This window comes from Eretmochelys imbricata, chromosome 1 (genome assembly GCF_965152235.1).
Source record: "Eretmochelys imbricata isolate rEreImb1 chromosome 1, rEreImb1.hap1, whole genome shotgun sequence".
Lineage (NCBI taxonomy): Eukaryota > Metazoa > Chordata > Testudines > Cheloniidae > Eretmochelys > Eretmochelys imbricata.
In genome coordinates, this window is record NC_135572.1 from 1,969,702 (window position 1) to 1,992,903 (window position 23,202).

Consider the following 23,202-nt stretch of genomic DNA (forward strand, 5'->3'; position numbering starts at 1 on the left):
AGTTTTCTGCTGCTGCTCTGTTCTCAGTCCGAGCTCCATGCAGAGCTGGCTGGGGCAAGGTGATGGGCCCCCTTCCCTGAATCACTGTTTGTACAGCACAAGTGACATTGAATCCTTTCCTGACCACACTATTCTGTGTCAGACTGACAAACTGGGAAATGGGTCTGTGTACAACTCATTAACTCATAGGGTGGCCACACATCTAATTGCTGGTAACTGGACTTTGAAACTCCGCCCAAAGCCCCATCTATTCCCATGGGTCACTCATCTTCTTCCCCTTCCCCATCAGTTGCTGGATTGTCTCCACCTCACCATATCTTGCTGCAGGGACTTCATTTCAGATTTTGGTGTGTGTGTGGGGGCAACTTTAACTGTGATCCCCGGGGGTACTTAGGCACTTGAAAATTCTAGGGTTTTGGCAGATAACTTGGCAATTAGCTGACAAGAGCAGTGTTTCTAATTCCTACATAAAAGAAAGAAAATTAAAGTAATAATAAATCTACTAATCTCTTATATAAACGTGTTTGAAATCTTGTGGCAAGTCACTTAAGGACCATTTTCCCCATATGCGCAGCTCCAGTTATCTCATCACAGAAGGCTATGAGGTTGGTGAGGCATGACTTGCCTTTTGTGAATCCATGTTGACTGTTCCTGATTAACTTCCCCCTCCTCCAAGTGCTTCAAAATAGATTCCTTGAGGACCTGCCCCATGTTTTTTTCAGGGGAGGCTGCCTGGTCTGTAGTTCGCCAGTTTCTCCTTCACTTTTTAAAAGATGGGCACTATATTTGCCTTTTTCCAATTGTCCTCGACCTGTCCCAATCACCACAAATTTTGAAAGATAATGGCCAATGGCTCAGCAACTCCCCCAGCACTTTGGATGTATTGCAGCCCTATGTGCATGTCCAGCTTTTCTAAATAGTCATCAACCAGTTCTTTCACCATGGAGGGCTGCTCACCTCCTCCCCATACTGTGTTGTAGAGGGCAGCAGTCTGGGGGCTGACCTTGTCTTTGAAGAACGAAGGAAAAAAAGCATAGAGGACTTCAGTCTTTTCCACATCGTCTGTCCCTAGGTTGCCTCCCCCATTTAGTAAGGGTCCCACGCTTTCCCTGACCACCTTCTTGTTGCTAACATATCTGTAGAAACCCTTCTTGTTACCCCTCACATCCCTTGCTAGCTGCAACTCCAGTTTCTTTTGGCTTTCCTGATTACACAGCTCTCCTCCCTGGGCTGCTCCTCTGGCCCCTCTGGCCCTGGTCGGCAGTGCTCCACTCCCAGCTAAGCCTGGGCTGCTTCTCTTTCCTTAGCAGTAGGGGTGCACAAAGAATCACAGGCAGTCTGGTTCATTTGCTCCCAGTGGCATTGAGTAGGAAGCATGGTTGAACACTGAATTTCCTGTATTCGTTTTCACCTGCCAAGACCGAAATGTGGCACCCAGGGTTTGGCAAGGACCCAGAATGAGGAATAGACAAATATTATCCTTGCTGGGAACTCTAGATAGATTAGTAGATGATATGGCTATGAGGGACCCTGCTCTGACCTCCTGCATCACAGAGGCCATAGAGCTGCCCTTCATTAATTCCCATTTGAACTAGAGCTGATCTTTGAGAAAAAAAAACATTTGATCTTGATTGCCAGTTGTCAAGGATGTTTGCCCACTCTGACATTTTGAGTGCAGGAGGTGGGGGCCTACAAAAGACCTTAAAAATACTTGCCACTAAAGGCTTGCCTTAAAACTCCCCAAGGTTACAGATTCCCTGGCCTTGGTCTGTTATCGCTTCGACCACCCAAATGCTAAAACCTTCCTGAGAACCCAGGAAACCACACATGGGAATTCCTTCCTGTGAGGTGTTTGCAAGCTCTTTTATCCCACCCCCTGGAGAGAGCATGAAAAAAACAACCAGCTGTTGATACCGGCTGAAAAGTATGGAAAATTAGTTCCACTCAGTAATTCGGCTGAGCGGAATTAGACACGTGCACACAGAACTTCCACCTTTAACTCCATCCTCTTGGGAACCCCCCTTCAGGTAGCTGAAGGTTGCTATCAAATCTACCCCCTACTCTTCTCTTCTGCAAACTAAATAATCCCCGTTTCTTCAGCCTCTCTTCATAAGGCATGTGCCCCAGCCCCTAACCATTTTCATTGACCTCCACTGGCATCTCTCTAATTTATCCACATTTCATAGAATATCAGGGTTGGAAGGGACCTCAGGAGGTCATCTAGTCCAAAATTTAGACGATTGCAAGTTATTTCACCTAGTTCAATATGACTTTCAGATTAACAGACGAGCGCTAGAAAGTGTCATTAGAACACTCATTAGAAGGAGTGAGAACTGGCTAACTGATAGATCTCAGCAAGGCGATGTCCACGGGGAATCATTATCCAGTGGTTTTTTTTTCTCATGGTTCACTAAGGTCCTTAAGTACCTGACTCCCACTGATGTGTGACTCCAGGAGTCCGGCTGATGAGAGGAGTTTTTTTCTACATGGGACTGTCAGCAGTGAGCCCTCTCCTAGAGCAAGATACCTAGAACAGGTCAAGGTTTTCTTGTGGGTGACCCGAGAGACGTAGGAGACCCAGATCCAAAATCTTTGCTCTACCGTATTTGGAGTAGGGACTTAAAGACAGGTCTCCTACATCCCACGTGAGCTGTGTCTTGTCTGAATTTCATTTATAAGATCCTTGGGGCAGTGGCTCTTTCTCCTTCTGTGTTTGCGAAGGGCCCAGCACAAAGGGCCCTGAACTGGAGCTGGGCCTCTGGAGGCTTCCACAACACAAATAATGATAATAAATAATCAACACAATAAACCAGGTAAATCAGTGCCTATCCCCTCCCCTTTGCCTTAACTAGAGACGAAAGTCAAACCGTGCTGGCCAGCTACAGAGTGTTTGGTCAGGAGAATTCATTCAGTCTCATTCCAGTGCTTAAAAACCCAGGTACTCTGCACTGGAGAAGTACACCCGATCAGCCAGACGAGCCGGCAGAGAGCTCAGCTGTGGCAATCCAAGAACCCTCCAGCCGAAGCACCCCCGGAAAGTCTGACTCAGACTGGAACATTAGATTTCAATGCCACCTGGCGGAGCCTGGGAGGAAATGAACCGAGAGGGAGAGAATAAATCCATTGCAAACACTAATCCAGGCTCTATCCTGCCTACAGGGTCCCCCTTGTTCCAGGGCAGCTGTGGGGGGAGGGCGAGGCCTCTGTCCCCAGGTCAGGCCCCCTGGCTGCACTCTATCCACAGGAGTATTCTGTTGATGTTGCTTTTATTGAGTCTGCTCCCCTGAACTGACCCCCTGACTGTGATGGGTTGGCAGGTTTCTGAGTGGGAGCAGAAGTGGCGTCCTGGAGTTCACTCCTCACAGGAGCTCACAAACTGCAGCTAGTTCTGAAAACTTCAGTTTCACCTTCAGAGGATGGTGAAGGCTCAGGCTCCCTCTTCCTGGCTTGCCTCTGCATACCGCCCAATGGACCATCCCTGCCAGAGCGGGCGTCCATTTCCCTCTTGGCGAGAAGGAAGGACTGTGGTTAAGGCAGGGCAGTCAGATCTCCTGGGATCTGTCTCTCATTCTGACACTCAATCTCTGTGTCACACTGGACAATTCATGTCGCCCTGTGCCTCAGTTTACTTATCTGTATAATGGGGATACGTTCATAGTCACTTTCCTTTCCTAGGTGTTTTCAAAATCCTTCAGTGAAAGGTGCTGCACAACATGATGATAGTTACTGATGAGAATTACTGGTCTCTGATGCCTTAGACAGTCCAGTGTGCCTCCAGAAAGTGTTTGTGTCTCCCCTCAGTCATCATTCTCCAGATCTGTCTGTCTACTATCTATCCATCCCTCCTAGATATCTACAGGCTATCAGATCTAGGCATTAGCCTCTGTTTTTTCCTAATTAACTATACATTTTTAATATACCCAAATAAAAAGTGCAGCCAGTTTGTCTCTGAGGACAGAGCCCAGGAGTTCTCATCTCCCTTTGGGAAGTTCCCTTAATTACTGTTTGTTCCTAAAGCTGGATAAATAGCCCAGAATTGCAGAAAGGCTTGTCTCCAGCCTGTTTACATCCAGATGCTGCTTCTCTGCTAGATGCTGAGCAAAATCCTGTGGGATTGCACAGAGCTATATTATAAACAGTGCATGCCCGTGTGTTGGCTCTTGGCTTGGGATGCTCCTGCAGATGCTGGGGTGAGAGAGGTATGGGACATGGCTACCTGAGGGGGATTCCCAGGGAGGACACTTCCTTCTCAGGATTCACAGGTACACATCCTTTGCTGAGGAGCTCAGCTTCTCGACAAACCCAGGGATCTGGCTGTTAACAGGGGGGCTGTTACCTGACTTTGGTCTGCTCCTCACTGAGGCAATTATAAGGATTTGTCAGCATCAGCAAGACATCTTCTCTCCTAGCTCCATTCAAGAATTTGTCGAACTGTTATGCCTGAAACTTTATGTATATTCCGCCATAAGCAGATGTCCAGTGTGGTAAATTTCAGTCGAATTGCTTAGAGTTTGGCAAACTCATATGCAACTCAAAATGAGGTCTTCTAATGGAAGGTGTCAGTCCCCTTAACTACAGGTCATGCCAGCAGCACCACTTTCAATGGCCAATCCACCTGTGAATCCCATTCAGCTAAACTCTTTGCTCCAATAATGTCGGTGGCAAGGAGTTCCACAGGCCAAATAGGTATTATGTAAACAATTTTCTTTTATCAGTATGATATGTTCAGACTATCAGTGTAATTGAATGTTCCCTTTGCATGTGTTATGAGACAGAGTAAACGTAAATGCTTGATCTAGTTTCTTTATCAATCGATTCATAGGGTTCAAGGCCAGAAGGGCCCATTTGATCATCCAGTCTGACTCCTGTATAACACAGGCCATTAAATTTCACCTAGTTACCCCTGTATTGGGCTCCAAAGCTTGTGTTTCACAAAGCCCTCATCTACAGTAGGACTTTACATCATGAATCACAGAGCCACAGAGTGAGAAGGCACCACAAGGGTCAGCTAGTCTAACTGCCTGCCAAGATACAGGATTTGTTGCATCCAGGACAGATGACGGTCCAGCCTCCTTTGGAAAACCTCCAGCGAAGGAGCCTCCATGTCCTCCTGAGGCGTCCGTTCCATTGCCCTCCTGTTCTCACTCTTTGCAAGTTTTTCCTGAGATTTCATCTAATGCTGCTGTGCTGTAGTTTGAACCCATTGCCTCTTGTCTTGCGCTATGTGACAAGAGGGAACATTTCTCCATCTCTTTTATGGCACCTTTTCAAGTATTCAAAGATGGCTATCATGTCCCCCTTTAATCTCCTCTTTCCATACTAAAAACACCCAGTTCCTTCAGCCTTTTTTTCGTATGCTTGGTATTCCATACCTTGGATCAGCTTTGTCTCTCGCCTCTGGATTTTTTTCCAGTTTGTCTACATCCTTTCTATACACTGATGCCCAGAACTAAACACAAAACTCCAGCTGAGGCCTGACCAGCACCGAGTAGAAGAATACCATCCCCTCCCATGACTTGCATGTTACGCCTCTGTTAATGAAACCGAAAACTACATTTCTGTGGGTTTTCTGCAATAAGAAAAAAAGCCACAGCCCTGAAAGATGTACCTATAGCAACCTAACCTCCGTGTAGACAGCATGAGGTCAACATAAAGTGCTTCAATCAACCTAGCTACCCCCTCTCAGGGAGGTGGATTACCTGCGCAGCCGGGAGAAGCGCTAAACTGAAGCGGTACGGTAGCTGTACACATTTAAGTGTGGACAAGCCCTCAAGCAGATCTTCCAGAAAAGTATTGAGTCTTTATCTGACATGTAGAGTTTGGGAATCCATCACTTCCCTTCACAGATTGTTCCAATGGTTAATCACGCTCAGTGTTTATTCTCTTATTATAACCCTCAGTGCTAACCATTTGCCCTTGGAATTTGTCTGGCTTCAGCTTCCAGGCACTGGATCTTGCTCTGCCTTTCTCCGCTGGATTCAAAAGCCTGTTATACCCCACAGCGTTCGCCTCATAAACGTCTCAGTTGATCATCTTTTTGATAACATAAGTAGCTGTAGCTCTTAAAGTCTCTCACTGTCAGGCATTTTCTCCAGCCTCAAAGCATTTTTGTGGCTCTTTTTTGCACTCTCTCCCAATTTTTCAACATCCTTTTTAAAATGTGGACCCCAGAATTGGACGCAGTTGTTTTTCACCGAAACCGTTTGCAGAGCTAAAATGCTTCCCCTGCTCCAACTCTCCACTCCCCTGTTTATGCATCCAAGGATCACATCAGCCCTTTCGCCACAGCGTCGCACGGAGAGCTCATGATGTGTTGGTCGTCCACAGTGACCCCAAAATCCTTTTCAGGGCCCCTGTGTTCCATGATACTGTCCCGTAGTCTGGGGGTTGAGCCTGCATTTCTGTTCCGAGATGATAACTTGTCTTTTGACTGTATTGCGATGCTCTAGATCAATCGGTGTGGCTGCCCTGGCTGCCTTATTGTAACTGCTCGGCCAATCTTTCCGTTGTACCCAATTTTTTTTTTCTGCAGTGATTGTCTATTTGCTTCCAGATCACTGATCAAAATATTCAATCGCATCAGGCGTAGAACTGATCCCCACAGAACCCCACTAGAAACAGCCCCATTTGGTGACAATGGCCCACTGGCAACTGCTCTCTGAGATCTGCCATCTTTTAGTCCATTTTATATGTGCTTCACTGGTACTGTAGTGTGTTCATTTTTATCTGAATGTTTTCCCTTACTTAATTAAATACCTCAGAGAAATCAGCCTCTTGCATCTGTGCAGTTTCCTTGATCAGCCAAACGTACTCTCATGGAAGGACGAGATTGGGTTTATTTGACAAGACTGGTTTTCCACAAACCCTGTTATTGTCTGACATTAATTATATTCCTAAACGTTTTTGTTAACTAATCCCATACCAGCATTTCCATTGTCTCCTAGCCTTGTCAAATCTTTTTTTTTAAACTTTCCCTTCTTTTCCATGCTTTACAGTTAACACAGAACTGTCCTGTATTTACCCTTTTTCTATTGGGGGGCTCTGCTCTTGCCTGATTGTGTGCATCTGCTTCCAAACGAGAAGTGTGGTTGATTGGTCAGTTCGTAACTCTGGTGTTTGTAAGTCTAAGGTTCTACCATGCACTCTCTTTAACATGCTCCTTGACTGCTAATGGACTGGAAAGTATTTCATCACCTCATGTGATATATGTATATCATAAAGGTTCTTTCCAAATACAGAACTAAACTATATCTTGAATACATCTGCCTTTTTTCAACTTTAACCCGTTTCTTTTCACCCACTAGGATTTGGCTTAAACCTTTTCTAGGATTTCTTTTGATTTTTCCTCAATTTTTTTACATCCCTTATCAATTTTCATAGCTTCCAATATGTATCGCTTGCTATCTATTTTCCCTTTATCCCATTAGTTCTTTATCGCTCCCCCCCGCCGCCCGTTATTGCTGCCTTCACTTTGCCACTGAACTGGGTTTCTAGCCAAAGTTGGGCACTTTTTGATTGTGGAATTGAGGATTTTTAACTCTCTAAAGAACACTTTTTAAAGAGCTACCAATTTTCATTCTCATTTCCCCGTCTATATTTTTTCCTCCCAATCAGTTTTGCTGATAATTTGCCGCAGCTTTGGGGAATTAGCCCTTTCAAAGCACTAAGTGTCTACAGCTATTACTGGTTGGGAACAGTTCTCTGTTTGTCCATTTTAATGTAATCACTTCCATTCTTTATTTTTCTCTCATCTGTCAAATGCTCCCTTCTTTGTCTCTTCTCTAAATTAAATAGTTCCAGACTTTTCATTCTGTCCACATATGGCAACCTCCCCCATTCTCATATCCTGTCTTGGAAACCCCCTTTTTATTTGCTCTGTTTTTCATAGAGACTGGGGACCAAACCTGAGTGCATATCCAGTGCAGGTTATTCTCCACCCTATTCCTTTCACATTTGAACATTGTCATTGTTTTAGTCACTGCTGTGAATGAGCAAGTGTTTCCATGGAGCTGCTATCAATGATGCACAGGGTTTTTTTGCCCCAGTGGTCTGTAGCAGTTGGGATGTTTCCCCCGGCACATGTCTTGGCAAAGGTTTGGATTTTTTTCTCTCTCAGATTCTGAGCCACTGGGGGAATAGGAAAATCCCTACTAGCAGAGGCCCACTAGCCTGGGTCTCATTGCATTTACTGCTGATGCCTAATAATGTTACAAACACCACAGCGTGTAGGAATTATTGATGCATAGAGTACAACAATATATGGAATAGGCATTAATAGGGTCAGTTGTTCATAATTCATTTCCCTGAATTGTGAAAACACAATTTATCAGTGTGTGAAGAGTGACAAATCTGCTTCACCCATGAGAACACCTCCAGGAGTTCATGTTACATCTCATATTACCTTTGTCTCTCCATCCAGGTATATTTCCTGCAACCACCACCCTAGAGCTTGAGCACATACAGGAAGTCAGGGGAACGTATGGTACATGCAGGAGACACCGTTCTGCCTCAGACTTGGACACCTTCTTCCCTACTCCATGTCAGATTCCAATACAACCGACTTCACCAACCCCTCCACCTTCATCCTGCTGGGCATTCCTGGCCTGGAGGCAGCCCACGTCTGGATCTCCATCCCCTTCTGCACCATGTACGCCATAGCCATCATGGGGAACTTCACCATCCTGTACATTGTGAAGATGGAGCCGAGCCTCCATGGGCCCATGTTCTATTTCCTCTGCATGCTGGCCATCAGCGACCTGGTCCTGTCTACATCCATCCTGCCCAAAACACTGAGCATCTTCTGGTTCAATTCCAGGGAGATCGATTTCAGTGCCTGCCTCACCCAGATGTACTTCATTCAGTTCTTCTCAGTGATGGCATCTGGGATTCTTGTGGCTATGGCTTTTGATCGCTACGTGGCCATCTGTGACCCCCTGAGATATTCCACCATCCTGACAAACCCCCTGGTGGCCAAGATCGGCCTGGCCATGGTGCTGCGTGGCAGCATACTCGTACTGCCCATTCCCTTCCTGGCGAGGAGGTGGCCATATTGCAGAACCAACATCATCCCCCACGCATACTGTGAGCACATGGCTGTGGTGAAACTGGCCTGCGCTGACATCCGCATCAGTAGTTACTATGGCCTCTCTGTGGTATTCTTTGTGACTGGTCTCGATGTGTTTTTTATCACTGTGTCCTATATCCAAATCCTCAGAGCCATCTTCAGCCTCCCCACAAAGGACACCCAACTTAAGAGTTTGGGAACCTGCAGCTCCCACCTCTGTGCCATTTTAGCCTTTTACATCCCAGCTCTCTTCTCCTTCCTCACGCAGCGGTTTGGCCGCAATGTGGCCCTGCATTTCCATGTTCTCATGGCCAATGTGTCCTTCCTGGTGCCCCCCATGCTAAACCCCATCATCTACGGGGTGAGGACCAGACAGATCCGGGACAGGCTACGCTGTTTCGTTTCTCATAAAGGGACCTAAAGTTTTCTGCTGCTGCTCTGTTCTCAGTCCGAGCTCCATGCAGAGCTGGCTGGGGCAAGGTGATGGGCCCCCTTCCCTGAATCACTGTTTGTACAGCACAAGTGACATTGAATCCTTTCCTGACCACACTATTCTGTGTCAGACTGACAAACTGGGAAATGGGTCTGTGTACAACTCATTAACTCATAGGGTGGCCACACATCTAATTGCTGGTAACTGGACTTTGAAACTCCGCCCAAAGCCCCATCTATTCCCATGGGTCGCTCATCTTCTTCCCCTTCCCCATCAGTTGCTGGATTGTCTCCACCTCACCATATCTTGCTGCAGGGACTTCATTTCAGATTTTGGTGTGTGTGTGGGGGCAACTTTAACTGTGATCCCCGGGGGTACTTAGGCACTTGAAAATTCTAGGGTTTTGGCAGATAACTTGGCAATTAGCTGACAAGAGCAGTGTTTCTAATTCCTACATAAAAGAAAGAAAATTAAAGTAATAATAAATCTACTAATCTCTTATATAAACGTGTTTGAAATCTTGTGGCAAGTCACTTAAGGACCATTTTCCCCATATGCGCAGCTCCAGTTATCTCATCACAGAAGGCTATGAGGTTGGTGAGGCATGACTTGCCTTTTGTGAATCCATGTTGACTGTTCCTGATTAACTTCCCCCTCCTCCAAGTGCTTCAAAATAGATTCCTTGAGGACCTGCCCCATGTTTTTTTCAGGGGAGGCTGCCTGGTCTGTAGTTCGCCAGTTTCTCCTTCACTTTTTAAAAGATGGGCACTATATTTGCCTTTTTCCAATTGTCCTCGACCTGTCCCAATCACCACAAATTTTGAAAGATAATGGCCAATGGCTCAGCAACTCCCCCAGCACTTTGGATGTATTGCAGCCCTATGTGCATGTCCAGCTTTTCTAAATAGTCATCAACCAGTTCTTTCACCATGGAGGGCTGCTCACCTCCTCCCCATACTGTGTTGTAGAGGGCAGCAGTCTGGGGGCTGACCTTGTCTTTGAAGAACGAAGGAAAAAAAGCATAGAGGACTTCAGTCTTTTCCACATCGTCTGTCCCTAGGTTGCCTCCCCCATTTAGTAAGGGTCCCACGCTTTCCCTGACCACCTTCTTGTTGCTAACATATCTGTAGAAACCCTTCTTGTTACCCCTCACATCCCTTGCTAGCTGCAACTCCAGTTTCTTTTGGCTTTCCTGATTACACAGCTCTCCTCCCTGGGCTGCTCCTCTGGCCCCTCTGGCCCTGGTCGGCAGTGCTCCACTCCCAGCTAAGCCTGGGCTGCTTCTCTTTCCTTAGCAGTAGGGGTGCACAAAGAATCACAGGCAGTCTGGTTCATTTGCTCCCAGTGGCATTGAGTAGGAAGCATGGTTGAACACTGAATTTCCTGTATTCGTTTTCACCTGCCAAGACCGAAATGTGGCACCCAGGGTTTGGCAAGGACCCAGAATGAGGAATAGACAAATATTATCCTTGCTGGGAACTCTAGATAGATTAGTAGATGATATGGCTATGAGGGACCCTGCTCTGACCTCCTGCATCACAGAGGCCATAGAGCTGCCCTTCATTAATTCCCATTTGAACTAGAGCTGATCTTTGAGAAAAAAAAACATTTGATCTTGATTGCCAGTTGTCAAGGATGTTTGCCCACTCTGACATTTTGAGTGCAGGAGGTGGGGGCCTACAAAAGACCTTAAAAATACTTGCCACTAAAGGCTTGCCTTAAAACTCCCCAAGGTTACAGATTCCCTGGCCTTGGTCTGTTATCGCTTCGACCACCCAAATGCTAAAACCTTCCTGAGAACCCAGGAAACCACACATGGGAATTCCTTCCTGTGAGGTGTTTGCAAGCTCTTTTATCCCACCCCCTGGAGAGAGCATGAAAAAAACAACCAGCTGTTGATACCGGCTGAAAAGTATGGAAAATTAGTTCCACTCAGTAATTCGGCTGAGCGGAATTAGACACGTGCACACAGAACTTCCACCTTTAACTCCATCCTCTTGGGAACCCCCCTTCAGGTAGCTGAAGGTTGCTATCAAATCTACCCCCTACTCTTCTCTTCTGCAAACTAAATAATCCCCGTTTCTTCAGCCTCTCTTCATAAGGCATGTGCCCCAGCCCCTAACCATTTTCATTGACCTCCACTGGCATCTCTCTAATTTATCCACATTTCATAGAATATCAGGGTTGGAAGGGACCTCAGGAGGTCATCTAGTCCAAAATTTAGACGATTGCAAGTTATTTCACCTAGTTCAATATGACTTTCAGATTAACAGACGAGCGCTAGAAAGTGTCATTAGAACACTCATTAGAAGGAGTGAGAACTGGCTAACTGATAGATCTCAGCAAGGCGATGTCCACGGGGAATCATTATCCAGTGGTTTTTTTTTCTCATGGTTCACTAAGGTCCTTAAGTACCTGACTCCCACTGATGTGTGACTCCAGGAGTCCGGCTGATGAGAGGAGTTTTTTTCTACATGGGACTGTCAGCAGTGAGCCCTCTCCTAGAGCAAGATACCTAGAACAGGTCAAGGTTTTCTTGTGGGTGACCCGAGAGACGTAGGAGACCCAGATCCAAAATCTTTGCTCTACCGTATTTGGAGTAGGGACTTAAAGACAGGTCTCCTACATCCCACGTGAGCTGTGTCTTGTCTGAATTTCATTTATAAGATCCTTGGGGCAGTGGCTCTTTCTCCTTCTGTGTTTGCGAAGGGCCCAGCACAAAGGGCCCTGAACTGGAGCTGGGCCTCTGGAGGCTTCCACAACACAAATAATGATAATAAATAATCAACACAATAAACCAGGTAAATCAGTGCCTATCCCCTCCCCTTTGCCTTAACTAGAGACGAAAGTCAAACCGTGCTGGCCAGCTACAGAGTGTTTGGTCAGGAGAATTCATTCAGTCTCATTCCAGTGCTTAAAAACCCAGGTACTCTGCACTGGAGAAGTACACCCGATCAGCCAGACGAGCCGGCAGAGAGCTCAGCTGTGGCAATCCAAGAACCCTCCAGCCGAAGCACCCCCGGAAAGTCTGACTCAGACTGGAACATTAGATTTCAATGCCACCTGGCGGAGCCTGGGAGGAAATGAACCGAGAGGGAGAGAATAAATCCATTGCAAACACTAATCCAGGCTCTATCCTGCCTACAGGGTCCCCCTTGTTCCAGGGCAGCTGTGGGGGGAGGGCGAGGCCTCTGTCCCCAGGTCAGGCCCCCTGGCTGCACTCTATCCACAGGAGTATTCTGTTGATGTTGCTTTTATTGAGTCTGCTCCCCTGAACTGACCCCCTGACTGTGATGGGTTGGCAGGTTTCTGAGTGGGAGCAGAAGTGGCGTCCTGGAGTTCACTCCTCACAGGAGCTCACAAACTGCAGCTAGTTCTGAAAACTTCAGTTTCACCTTCAGAGGATGGTGAAGGCTCAGGCTCCCTCTTCCTGGCTTGCCTCTGCATACCGCCCAATGGACCATCCCTGCCAGAGCGGGCGTCCATTTCCCTCTTGGCGAGAAGGAAGGACTGTGGTTAAGGCAGGGCAGTCAGATCTCCTGGGATCTGTCTCTCATTCTGACACTCAATCTCTGTGTCACACTGGACAATTCATGTCGCCCTGTGCCTCAGTTTACTTATCTGTATAATGGGGATACGTTCATAGTCACTTTCCTTTCCTAGGTGTTTTCAAAATCCTTCAGTGAAAGGTGCTGCACAACATGATGATAGTTACTGATGAGAATTACTGGTCTCTGATGCCTTAGACAGTCCAGTGTGCCTCCAGAAAGTGTTTGTGTCTCCCCTCAGTCATCATTCTCCAGATCTGTCTGTCTACTATCTATCCATCCCTCCTAGATATCTACAGGCTATCAGATCTAGGCATTAGCCTCTGTTTTTTCCTAATTAACTATACATTTTTAATATACCCAAATAAAAAGTGCAGCCAGTTTGTCTCTGAGGACAGAGCCCAGGAGTTCTCATCTCCCTTTGGGAAGTTCCCTTAATTACTGTTTGTTCCTAAAGCTGGATAAATAGCCCAGAATTGCAGAAAGGCTTGTCTCCAGCCTGTTTACATCCAGATGCTGCTTCTCTGCTAGATGCTGAGCAAAATCCTGTGGGATTGCACAGAGCTATATTATAAACAGTGCATGCCCGTGTGTTGGCTCTTGGCTTGGGATGCTCCTGCAGATGCTGGGGTGAGAGAGGTATGGGACATGGCTACCTGAGGGGGATTCCCAGGGAGGACACTTCCTTCTCAGGATTCACAGGTACACATCCTTTGCTGAGGAGCTCAGCTTCTCGACAAACCCAGGGATCTGGCTGTTAACAGGGGGGCTGTTACCTGACTTTGGTCTGCTCCTCACTGAGGCAATTATAAGGATTTGTCAGCATCAGCAAGACATCTTCTCTCCTAGCTCCATTCAAGAATTTGTCGAACTGTTATGCCTGAAACTTTATGTATATTCCGCCATAAGCAGATGTCCAGTGTGGTAAATTTCAGTCGAATTGCTTAGAGTTTGGCAAACTCATATGCAACTCAAAATGAGGTCTTCTAATGGAAGGTGTCAGTCCCCTTAACTACAGGTCATGCCAGCAGCACCACTTTCAATGGCCAATCCACCTGTGAATCCCATTCAGCTAAACTCTTTGCTCCAATAATGTCGGTGGCAAGGAGTTCCACAGGCCAAATAGGTATTATGTAAACAATTTTCTTTTATCAGTATGATATGTTCAGACTATCAGTGTAATTGAATGTTCCCTTTGCATGTGTTATGAGACAGAGTAAACGTAAATGCTTGATCTAGTTTCTTTATCAATCGATTCATAGGGTTCAAGGCCAGAAGGGCCCATTTGATCATCCAGTCTGACTCCTGTATAACACAGGCCATTAAATTTCACCTAGTTACCCCTGTATTGGGCTCCAAAGCTTGTGTTTCACAAAGCCCTCATCTACAGTAGGACTTTACATCATGAATCACAGAGCCACAGAGTGAGAAGGCACCACAAGGGTCAGCTAGTCTAACTGCCTGCCAAGATACAGGATTTGTTGCATCCAGGACAGATGACGGTCCAGCCTCCTTTGGAAAACCTCCAGCGAAGGAGCCTCCATGTCCTCCTGAGGCGTCCGTTCCATTGCCCTCCTGTTCTCACTCTTTGCAAGTTTTTCCTGAGATTTCATCTAATGCTGCTGTGCTGTAGTTTGAACCCATTGCCTCTTGTCTTGCGCTATGTGACAAGAGGGAACATTTCTCCATCTCTTTTATGGCACCTTTTCAAGTATTCAAAGATGGCTATCATGTCCCCCTTTAATCTCCTCTTTCCATACTAAAAACACCCAGTTCCTTCAGCCTTTTTTTCGTATGCTTGGTATTCCATACCTTGGATCAGCTTTGTCTCTCGCCTCTGGATTTTTTTCCAGTTTGTCTACATCCTTTCTATACACTGATGCCCAGAACTAAACACAAAACTCCAGCTGAGGCCTGACCAGCACCGAGTAGAAGAATACCATCCCCTCCCATGACTTGCATGTTACGCCTCTGTTAATGAAACCGAAAACTACATTTCTGTGGGTTTTCTGCAATAAGAAAAAAAGCCACAGCCCTGAAAGATGTACCTATAGCAACCTAACCTCCGTGTAGACAGCATGAGGTCAACATAAAGTGCTTCAATCAACCTAGCTACCCCCTCTCAGGGAGGTGGATTACCTGCGCAGCCGGGAGAAGCGCTAAACTGAAGCGGTACGGTAGCTGTACACATTTAAGTGTGGACAAGCCCTCAAGCAGATCTTCCAGAAAAGTATTGAGTCTTTATCTGACATGTAGAGTTTGGGAATCCATCACTTCCCTTCACAGATTGTTCCAATGGTTAATCACGCTCAGTGTTTATTCTCTTATTATAACCCTCAGTGCTAACCATTTGCCCTTGGAATTTGTCTGGCTTCAGCTTCCAGGCACTGGATCTTGCTCTGCCTTTCTCCGCTGGATTCAAAAGCCTGTTATACCCCACAGCGTTCGCCTCATAAACGTCTCAGTTGATCATCTTTTTGATAACATAAGTAGCTGTAGCTCTTAAAGTCTCTCACTGTCAGGCATTTTCTCCAGCCTCAAAGCATTTTTGTGGCTCTTTTTTGCACTCTCTCCCAATTTTTCAACATCCTTTTTAAAATGTGGACCCCAGAATTGGACGCAGTTGTTTTTCACCGAAACCGTTTGCAGAGCTAAAATGCTTCCCCTGCTCCAACTCTCCACTCCCCTGTTTATGCATCCAAGGATCACATCAGCCCTTTCGCCACAGCGTCGCACGGAGAGCTCATGATGTGTTGGTCGTCCACAGTGACCCCAAAATCCTTTTCAGGGCCCCTGTGTTCCATGATACTGTCCCGTAGTCTGGGGGTTGAGCCTGCATTTCTGTTCCGAGATGATAACTTGTCTTTTGACTGTATTGCGATGCTCTAGATCAATCGGTGTGGCTGCCCTGGCTGCCTTATTGTAACTGCTCGGCCAATCTTTCCGTTGTACCCAATTTTTTTTTTCTGCAGTGATTGTCTATTTGCTTCCAGATCACTGATCAAAATATTCAATCGCATCAGGCGTAGAACTGATCCCCACAGAACCCCACTAGAAACAGCCCCATTTGGTGACAATGGCCCACTGGCAACTGCTCTCTGAGATCTGCCATCTTTTAGTCCATTTTATATGTGCTTCACTGGTACTGTAGTGTGTTCATTTTTATCTGAATGTTTTCCCTTACTTAATTAAATACCTCAGAGAAATCAGCCTCTTGCATCTGTGCAGTTTCCTTGATCAGCCAAACGTACTCTCATGGAAGGACGAGATTGGGTTTATTTGACAAGACTGGTTTTCCACAAACCCTGTTATTGTCTGACATTAATTATATTCCTAAACGTTTTTGTTAACTAATCCCATACCAGCATTTCCATTGTCTCCTAGCCTTGTCAAATATTTTTTTTTAAACTTTCCCTTCTTTTCCATGCTTTACAGTTAACACAGAACTGTCCTGTATTTACCCTTTTTCTATTGGGGGGCTCTGCTCTTGCCTGATTGTGTGCATCTGCTTCCAAGCGAGAAGTGTGCAGTTTCCTTGATCAGCCAAACGTACTCTCATGGAAGGACGAGATTGGGTTTATTTGACAAAACTGGTTTTCCACAAACCCTGTTATTGTCTGACATTAATTATATTCCTAAACGTTTTTGTTAACTAATCCCATACCAGCATTTCCATTGTCTCGTAGCCTTGTCAAATCTTTTTTTTTAAACTTTCCCTTTTTTGTTTATGCTTTAGAGGTAACACAGAACTGTCCTGTATTTACCATTTTTGCTATTTTTTGGGCTCTGCTGCTTCCTGATTGTGTGCATCTGCTTCCAAACGAGAAGTGTGGTTGATTGGTCAGTTCGTAACTCTGGTGTTTGTAAGTCTAAGGTTCTACCATGCACGCTCTTTAACATGCTCCTTGACTGCTAATGGACTGGAAAGTATTTCATCACCTCATGTGATATATGTATATCATAAAGGTTCTTTCCAAATACAGAACTAAACTATATCTTGAATACATCTGCCTTTTTTCAACTTTAACCAGTTTCTTTTCACCCACTAGGATTTGGCTTAAACCTTTTCTAGGATTTCTTTTGATTTTTCCTCAATTTTTTTACATCCCTTATCAATTTTCATAGCTTCCAATATGTATTGCTTGCTATCTATTTTCCCTTTATCCCATTAGTTCTATATTGCTTCCCCCCCCCCCGCATTAGTACTGCCTTCACTTTGCCACTGAACTGGTTTTCTAGCCAAAGTTGGGCACTTTTTGATTGTGGAATTGAGGATTTTTAACTCTCTAAAGAACACTTTTTAAAGAGCTACCAATTTTCATTCTCATTTCCCCGTCTATATTTTTTCCTCCCAATCAGTTTTGCTGATAATTTGACGCAGCTTTGGGGAATTAGCCCTTTCAAAGCACTAAGTGTCTACAGCTATTACTGGTTGGGAACTGTTCTCTGTTTGTCCATTTTAATGTACTCACTTCCATTCTTTATTTTTCTCTCATCTATCAAATGCTCCCTTTTTGTCTCTTCTCTAAATTAAATAGTCCCAGACTTTTCATTCTGTCCACATATGGCAACCTCCCCCATTCTCATATCCTGTCTTGGAACCCCCCTTTTTATTTGCTCTGTTTTTCATAGAGACTGGAGACCAAACCTGAGTGCATATCCAGTGCAGGTTATTCTCCACCCTATTCCTTTCACATTTGAACATTGTCATTGTTTTAGTCACTGCTGTGAAAGAGCAAGTGTTTCCATGGAGCTGCTATCAATGATATACAGGGTTTTTTTGCCCCAGTGGTCTGTAGCAGTTGGGATGTTTCCCCCGGCACATGTCTTGGCAAAGGTTTGGATTTTTTTCACTCTCAGATTTTGAGCCACTGTGGGAATGGGAAAATCCCTACAGCAGAGGCCCACTAGCCTGGGTCTCATTGCATTTCCTGCTGATGCCTAATAATGTTACCCACACCACAGTGTGTAAGAATTATTGATGCATAGAGTACAACAATATATGGAATATGCATTAACAGGGTCAGTTGTTCATAATTCATTTCCCTGAGTTGTGAAATCACCATTTATCAGTGTGTGAAGAGTGACAAATCTGCTTCACCCATGAGAACACCTCCAAGAGTTCATGTTACATCTCATATTACCTTTGTCTCTCCATCCAGGAATATTTCCTGCAACCATCACCCTAGAGCTTGAGCACATACAGGAAGTCAGGGGAACGTATGGTACATGCAGGAGATACCGTTCTGCCTCAGAGTTGGACACCTTCTTCCCTACTCCATGTCAGATTCCAATACAACCGACTTCACCAACCCCTCCACCTTCATCCTGCTGGGCATTCCTGGCCTGGAGGCAGCCCATGTCTGGATCTCCATCCCTTTCTGCACCATGTACATCATAGCCATCTTGGGGAATTTCACCATCCTATTCATTGTGAAGATGGAGCCGAGCCTCCATGGGCCCATGTACTATTTCCTCTGCATGCTGGCCATCAGCGACCTGGTCCTGTCTACATCCATCCTACCCAAAACACTGAGCATCTTCTGGTTCAATTCCAGGGAGATCGATTTCAGTGCCTGCCTCACCCAGATGTACTTCATTCACTGCTTCTCAACGATGGCATCTGGGATTCTTGTGGCTATGGCTTTTGATCGCTACGTGGCCATCTGTGACCCCCTGAGATATTCCACCATCCTGACAAACCCCCTGGTGGCCAAGATCGGCCTGGCCGTGGTGCTGCGTGGCAGCATACTCGTACTGCCCATTCCCTTCCTGGCGAGGAGGTGGCCATATTGCAGAACCAACGTCATTCCCCACGCATACTGCGAGCACATGGCTGTGGTGAAACTGGCCTGCACTGACATCCACATCAGTAGTTACTATGGCCTCTCTGTGGTATTCTTTGTGACTGGTCTCGATGTGTTTTTTATCACTGTGTCCTATATCCAAATCCTCAGGGCCATCTTCAGCATCCCCACAAAGGACACCCAACTTAAGAGTTTGGGAACCTGCAGCTCCCACCTCTGTGCCATTGTAGCCTTTTACATCCCAGCTCTCTTTTCCTTCCTCACGCAGCGGTTTGGCCACAATATGGCCCTGCATTTCCATGTTCTCATGGCCAATGTGTCCTTCCTGGTGCCCCCCATGCTAAACCCCATCATCTACGGGGTGAGGACCAGACAGATCCGGGACAGGCTATTCCGTTTCTTTTCTCATAAAGGGACCTAAAGTTTTCTGCTGCTGCTCTGTTCTCAGACCGAGCTCCATGCAGAGCTGGCTGGGGACAAGGTGTTGGGGCCCCTTCCCTGAATCACTGTTTGTACAGTACAAGTGACATTCAATCCTTTCCTGACCACACTATTCTGTGTCAGACTGACAAACTAGGAAATGGGTCTGTGTACAACTCATTAACTCATAGGGTGGCCACACATCTAATTGCTGGTAACTGGACTTTGAAGCTCCGCCCAAAGCCCCATCTCTTCCCATGGGTCGCTCATCTTCTTCCCCTTCCCCATCAGTTGCTGGATTGTCTCCACCTCACCATATCATGCTGCAGGGACTTCATTTCAGATTTTGGTGTGTGTGGGGGCCAACTTTAACTGTGATCCCCGGGGGTACTTAGGCACTTGAAAATTCTAGGGTTTTGGCAGATAACTTGGCAATTAGCTGACAGGAGCAGTGTTTCTAATTCCTACATAAAAGAAAGAAAATTAAAGTAATAATAAATCTACTAATCTCTTATATAAACATGTTTGACATCTTGTGGCAAGTCACTTGAGGACACTTAAGGACCACTTTCCCCATATCGGCAGCTCCAGTTATCTCATCATAGAAGGCTATGAGGTTGGTGAGGCATGACTTGCCTTTTGTGAATCCATGTTGACTGTTCCTGATTAACTTCCCCCTCCTCCAAGTGCTTCAAAATAGATTCCTTGAGGACCTGCCCCATGTTTTTTTTCAGGTGAGGCTGCCTGGTCTGTAGTTCGCCAGTTTCTCCTTCACTTTTTAAAAGATGGGCACTATATTGCCTTTTTCCAATTGTCCTCGACCTGTCCCGATCACCACAAATTTTGAAAGATAATGGCCAATGGCTCTGCAACTCCCTCAGCACCCTTGGATGTATTGCATCCAGCCCCATGTGCATATCCAGCTTTTCTAAATAGTCATCAACTAGTTCTTTCACCATGGAGGGCTGCTCACCTCCTCCCCATACTGTGTTGTAGAGGGCAGAAGTCTGGGGGCTGATCTTGTCTTTGAAGAATGAAGGAAAAAAAGCATTGAGGACTTCAGCCTTTTCCCTAGGTTGCCTCCCCCATTCAGTAAGGGTCCCACGCTTTCCCTGACCACCTTCTTGTTGCTAACATACCTTTAGAAACCCTTCTTGTTACTCTTCACATGCCTTGCCAGCTGCAACTCCAATTTCCTTTGGCTTTCCTGATTACACAGCTCTCTCCTCCCTGGGCTGCTCCCCTGCCCCTCTGGCTCTGGTTGGCACTGCTCCACTCCCCACTCAGCCTGGGCCCCTTCTCCTTAGCAGTAGGGGTGCACAAAGAATGACAGAAAATCTGGTTCATTTGCTACCAGTGGCATTGAGTAGCAATCATCGATGAGCACTGAATTTCTTGTATTCCTTTCAACCTGCCCAGACCTGAAATGTGGCAATCAGGGTGTGGCAAGATATGTAGATTATATGGCTTTGAGGGACCCTGTTCTGACCTCCTGCATCCCACAGCCATAGGGTTGCCCTTCATTAATTCCCATTTGAACTAGAGCTGACCTTTGAGAAAAAAAAATCCCATCTTGATTGCCAGTTGTCAAGGCTGTTTGCCCGCTCTGACGTTTCGAGTACAGGAGGTGGGGGCCTGCAAAAGACCTTAAAAATACTTGCCACTAAAGGCTTGCCTTAAAACTCCCCAAGGTTACAGATTCCCTGGCCTTGGTCTGTTATCACTGCCACCACCCAAATGCAAAAACCTTCCTGAGAACCCAGGAAAGCGCGCTTGGGAATTCCTTCCTGTGTGGTGCCCGCAAGCTCTTTTGTCCCACCCCCTGGAGAGAGCATGAAAAAACCAACCAGCTGTTGATACCATCTGAAAAGTATGGAACATTAGTTCCACTCAGTAATTCGGCTGAGTGGAATTAGGGACTTGCACACAGAACTTCCTCCTTTAACTCCATCCTCTTTGGAATCCCCCTTTAGGTAACTGAAGGTTGCTATCAAATCTACCCCCTACTCTTCTCTTCTGCAAACTAAATAATCCCAGTTTCTTCAGCCTCTCTTCATAAGGCATGTGCCCCAGCCCCCTAATCATTTTTGTTGCCCTCCGCTGGACTCTTTCTAATTTGTCCACATTTAGACCATTGCCAGTTGTTTGACCTCGTTCAATATGACATTCAGATTAACAGACTGGCACTAGACAGTGTCATTAGAGCACTCATTAGATGGAGTGAGAACTGGCTAACTGATAGGTCTCAGCAAGGTGATGTCCACGGGGAATCATCATCCAGTGGGTTTTTTCTCATGGTTCACTAAGATCCTTAAGTACTTAACTCCCACTGATGTGTGACTCCAGGAGTCCAGCTGATGAGAGGAGGATATTTCTACATGGGACTGTCAGCTGTGAGTCCTCTCCGAGAGTGAGATGCCTAGAACAGGTCAGAGTTTTCTTGTGGGTGACCCGAGAGACGTAGGAGACCCAGATCAAAATCTTTGCTCTACCGTATTTGGAGTAGGGACTTGAAGACAGGTCTCCCACACCCCACGTGAGCGCCCTGAGCAGCAGGAAATGAGAATTTCAGGTGGGGCCCTCAGTGACTCCGGCTGGAGCTGTACAACTTAGTACAAAAAAACTTTTAGTGGATTAGGGATTTGAATCTGGGTCTCCGACATTCCACGTGAGGGTGCTAAGCGACTGGTCTATGGGATATTCTGGGGGTGCAAATACACACACACGGGCATGTAAACACACACATACCCACACGCGCACTCAGAGCGATACACGTGCACAAACACAGGTGGACACGCACACACACACACACGGCCACACTTGTACATACACACATTCCCGAACTGCAAGGCCTCACGCAGGAGGCATGATCTGAGAACGCCTAACGGATCAGGCCTGCAGGGGGATGGGCAGGGGAACAGCACGTTGGAGACCCCCAGCGGAATTGAGGCCTGAGCGAAGACTCTGAGCAGCTCGTTAGCTGGGGAGCAGCGTCAGCCCCCAGGTCGCTTTGTGCCGGCTACTGGTGGAATCTGCGGCGCCTTCAGGGTTACACAGCAGCTGAGCCGGGGTTTGAGAAAGGCATTAGCACCTACATACAATATTTTCCCAAGAGCCTTTGTGGATCTAGCCTGGAAGCCTTTTTGAAAGATGCTTTAGACAAACAGAAGTTAAGGTTCAAAGCCAAGGGGACTAGCTGGCTACATTGGAGGAAACAGTCTAGTTCACGGATGTCCACCTTTCACCTTTCAAGAACTCTTTCCTCCTGTCTTTGTTTAAGGAGCAGGCTTCCTGCAGAAAGCTTATGCTCAAATAAATTTGTTAGTCTCCAAGGTGCCACAAGTACTCCTTTTCTTTTTGTGAATACAGACTAAGACGGCTGCTGCTCTGAAACCTGCAGAAAAAACAGTTTTTTATCTGTTCTTCCCATCCTCTAGTGGGTCTAGTGTCCCAGCTGCTTGCCCTGCTAGAATCCAGGCAATGCCCCTTGCTTAGGTGGCTAGCAGCTCTCGCACCATGGTGGGAGGAGAACATGGTGTGATGCTGTATGATTGAATATGACCATTTTTATCATTGCTACCATGGTTCCTACCACGGTTATACAATTGCAACAAATGTTGTACAAAGTATGTCCTGTCAGGTGTCAGTGGGTAAGTTATGATTTGCTAAATATGATGATCCTGTTTATATGCATGTATCACCTTTGTATCTGAAGTTATTAATATTGGCCAGGGTCTTGTATCTTATACATGTGTTGTATTCTTGGGTAAAACCCCGCACATAGAATTTATATGAAGGCCACACATCTATGTGTTGATGGCCCTTCAAGGACACTTAGCTCTCACAATGGGCCATCGAAGAAACACACTCAGCAAAAATACGGGCAACATCTGCCTCCATGAGGCACTGAAATATATAAGGACATGTGGT

General features: G+C 46.1%; 2 protein-coding genes across 2 annotated transcripts; both read left to right on the top strand.

The window, feature by feature from the left end:
* The first annotated feature begins 8,486 nt into the window (after positions 1 to 8,486).
* Positions 8,487 to 9,485, top strand: LOC144277639 (olfactory receptor 52K2-like). Its single transcript, XM_077838555.1, has one exon. It carries the CDS (start codon positions 8,487 to 8,489, stop codon positions 9,483 to 9,485), a length of 999 nt encoding a protein of 332 aa, XP_077694681.1.
* An 8,789-nt stretch (positions 9,486 to 18,274) lies between these two features.
* On the top strand, positions 18,275 to 19,273 carry LOC144277643 (olfactory receptor 52E8-like). The gene has a single exon (XM_077838569.1). It carries the CDS (start codon positions 18,275 to 18,277, stop codon positions 19,271 to 19,273), a length of 999 nt encoding a protein of 332 aa, XP_077694695.1.
* Positions 19,274 to 23,202: the final 3,929 nt, after the last annotated feature.

What these genes read in the sequence shown, in the direction of transcription:
- LOC144277643 (XM_077838569.1), top strand. Translation starts at nt 18,275, where the DNA reads ATGCAGGAGATACCGTTCTGCCTCAGAGTTGGACACCTTCTTCCCTAC.
- LOC144277639 (XM_077838555.1), top strand. Translation starts at nt 8,487, where the DNA reads ATGCAGGAGACACCGTTCTGCCTCAGACTTGGACACCTTCTTCCCTAC.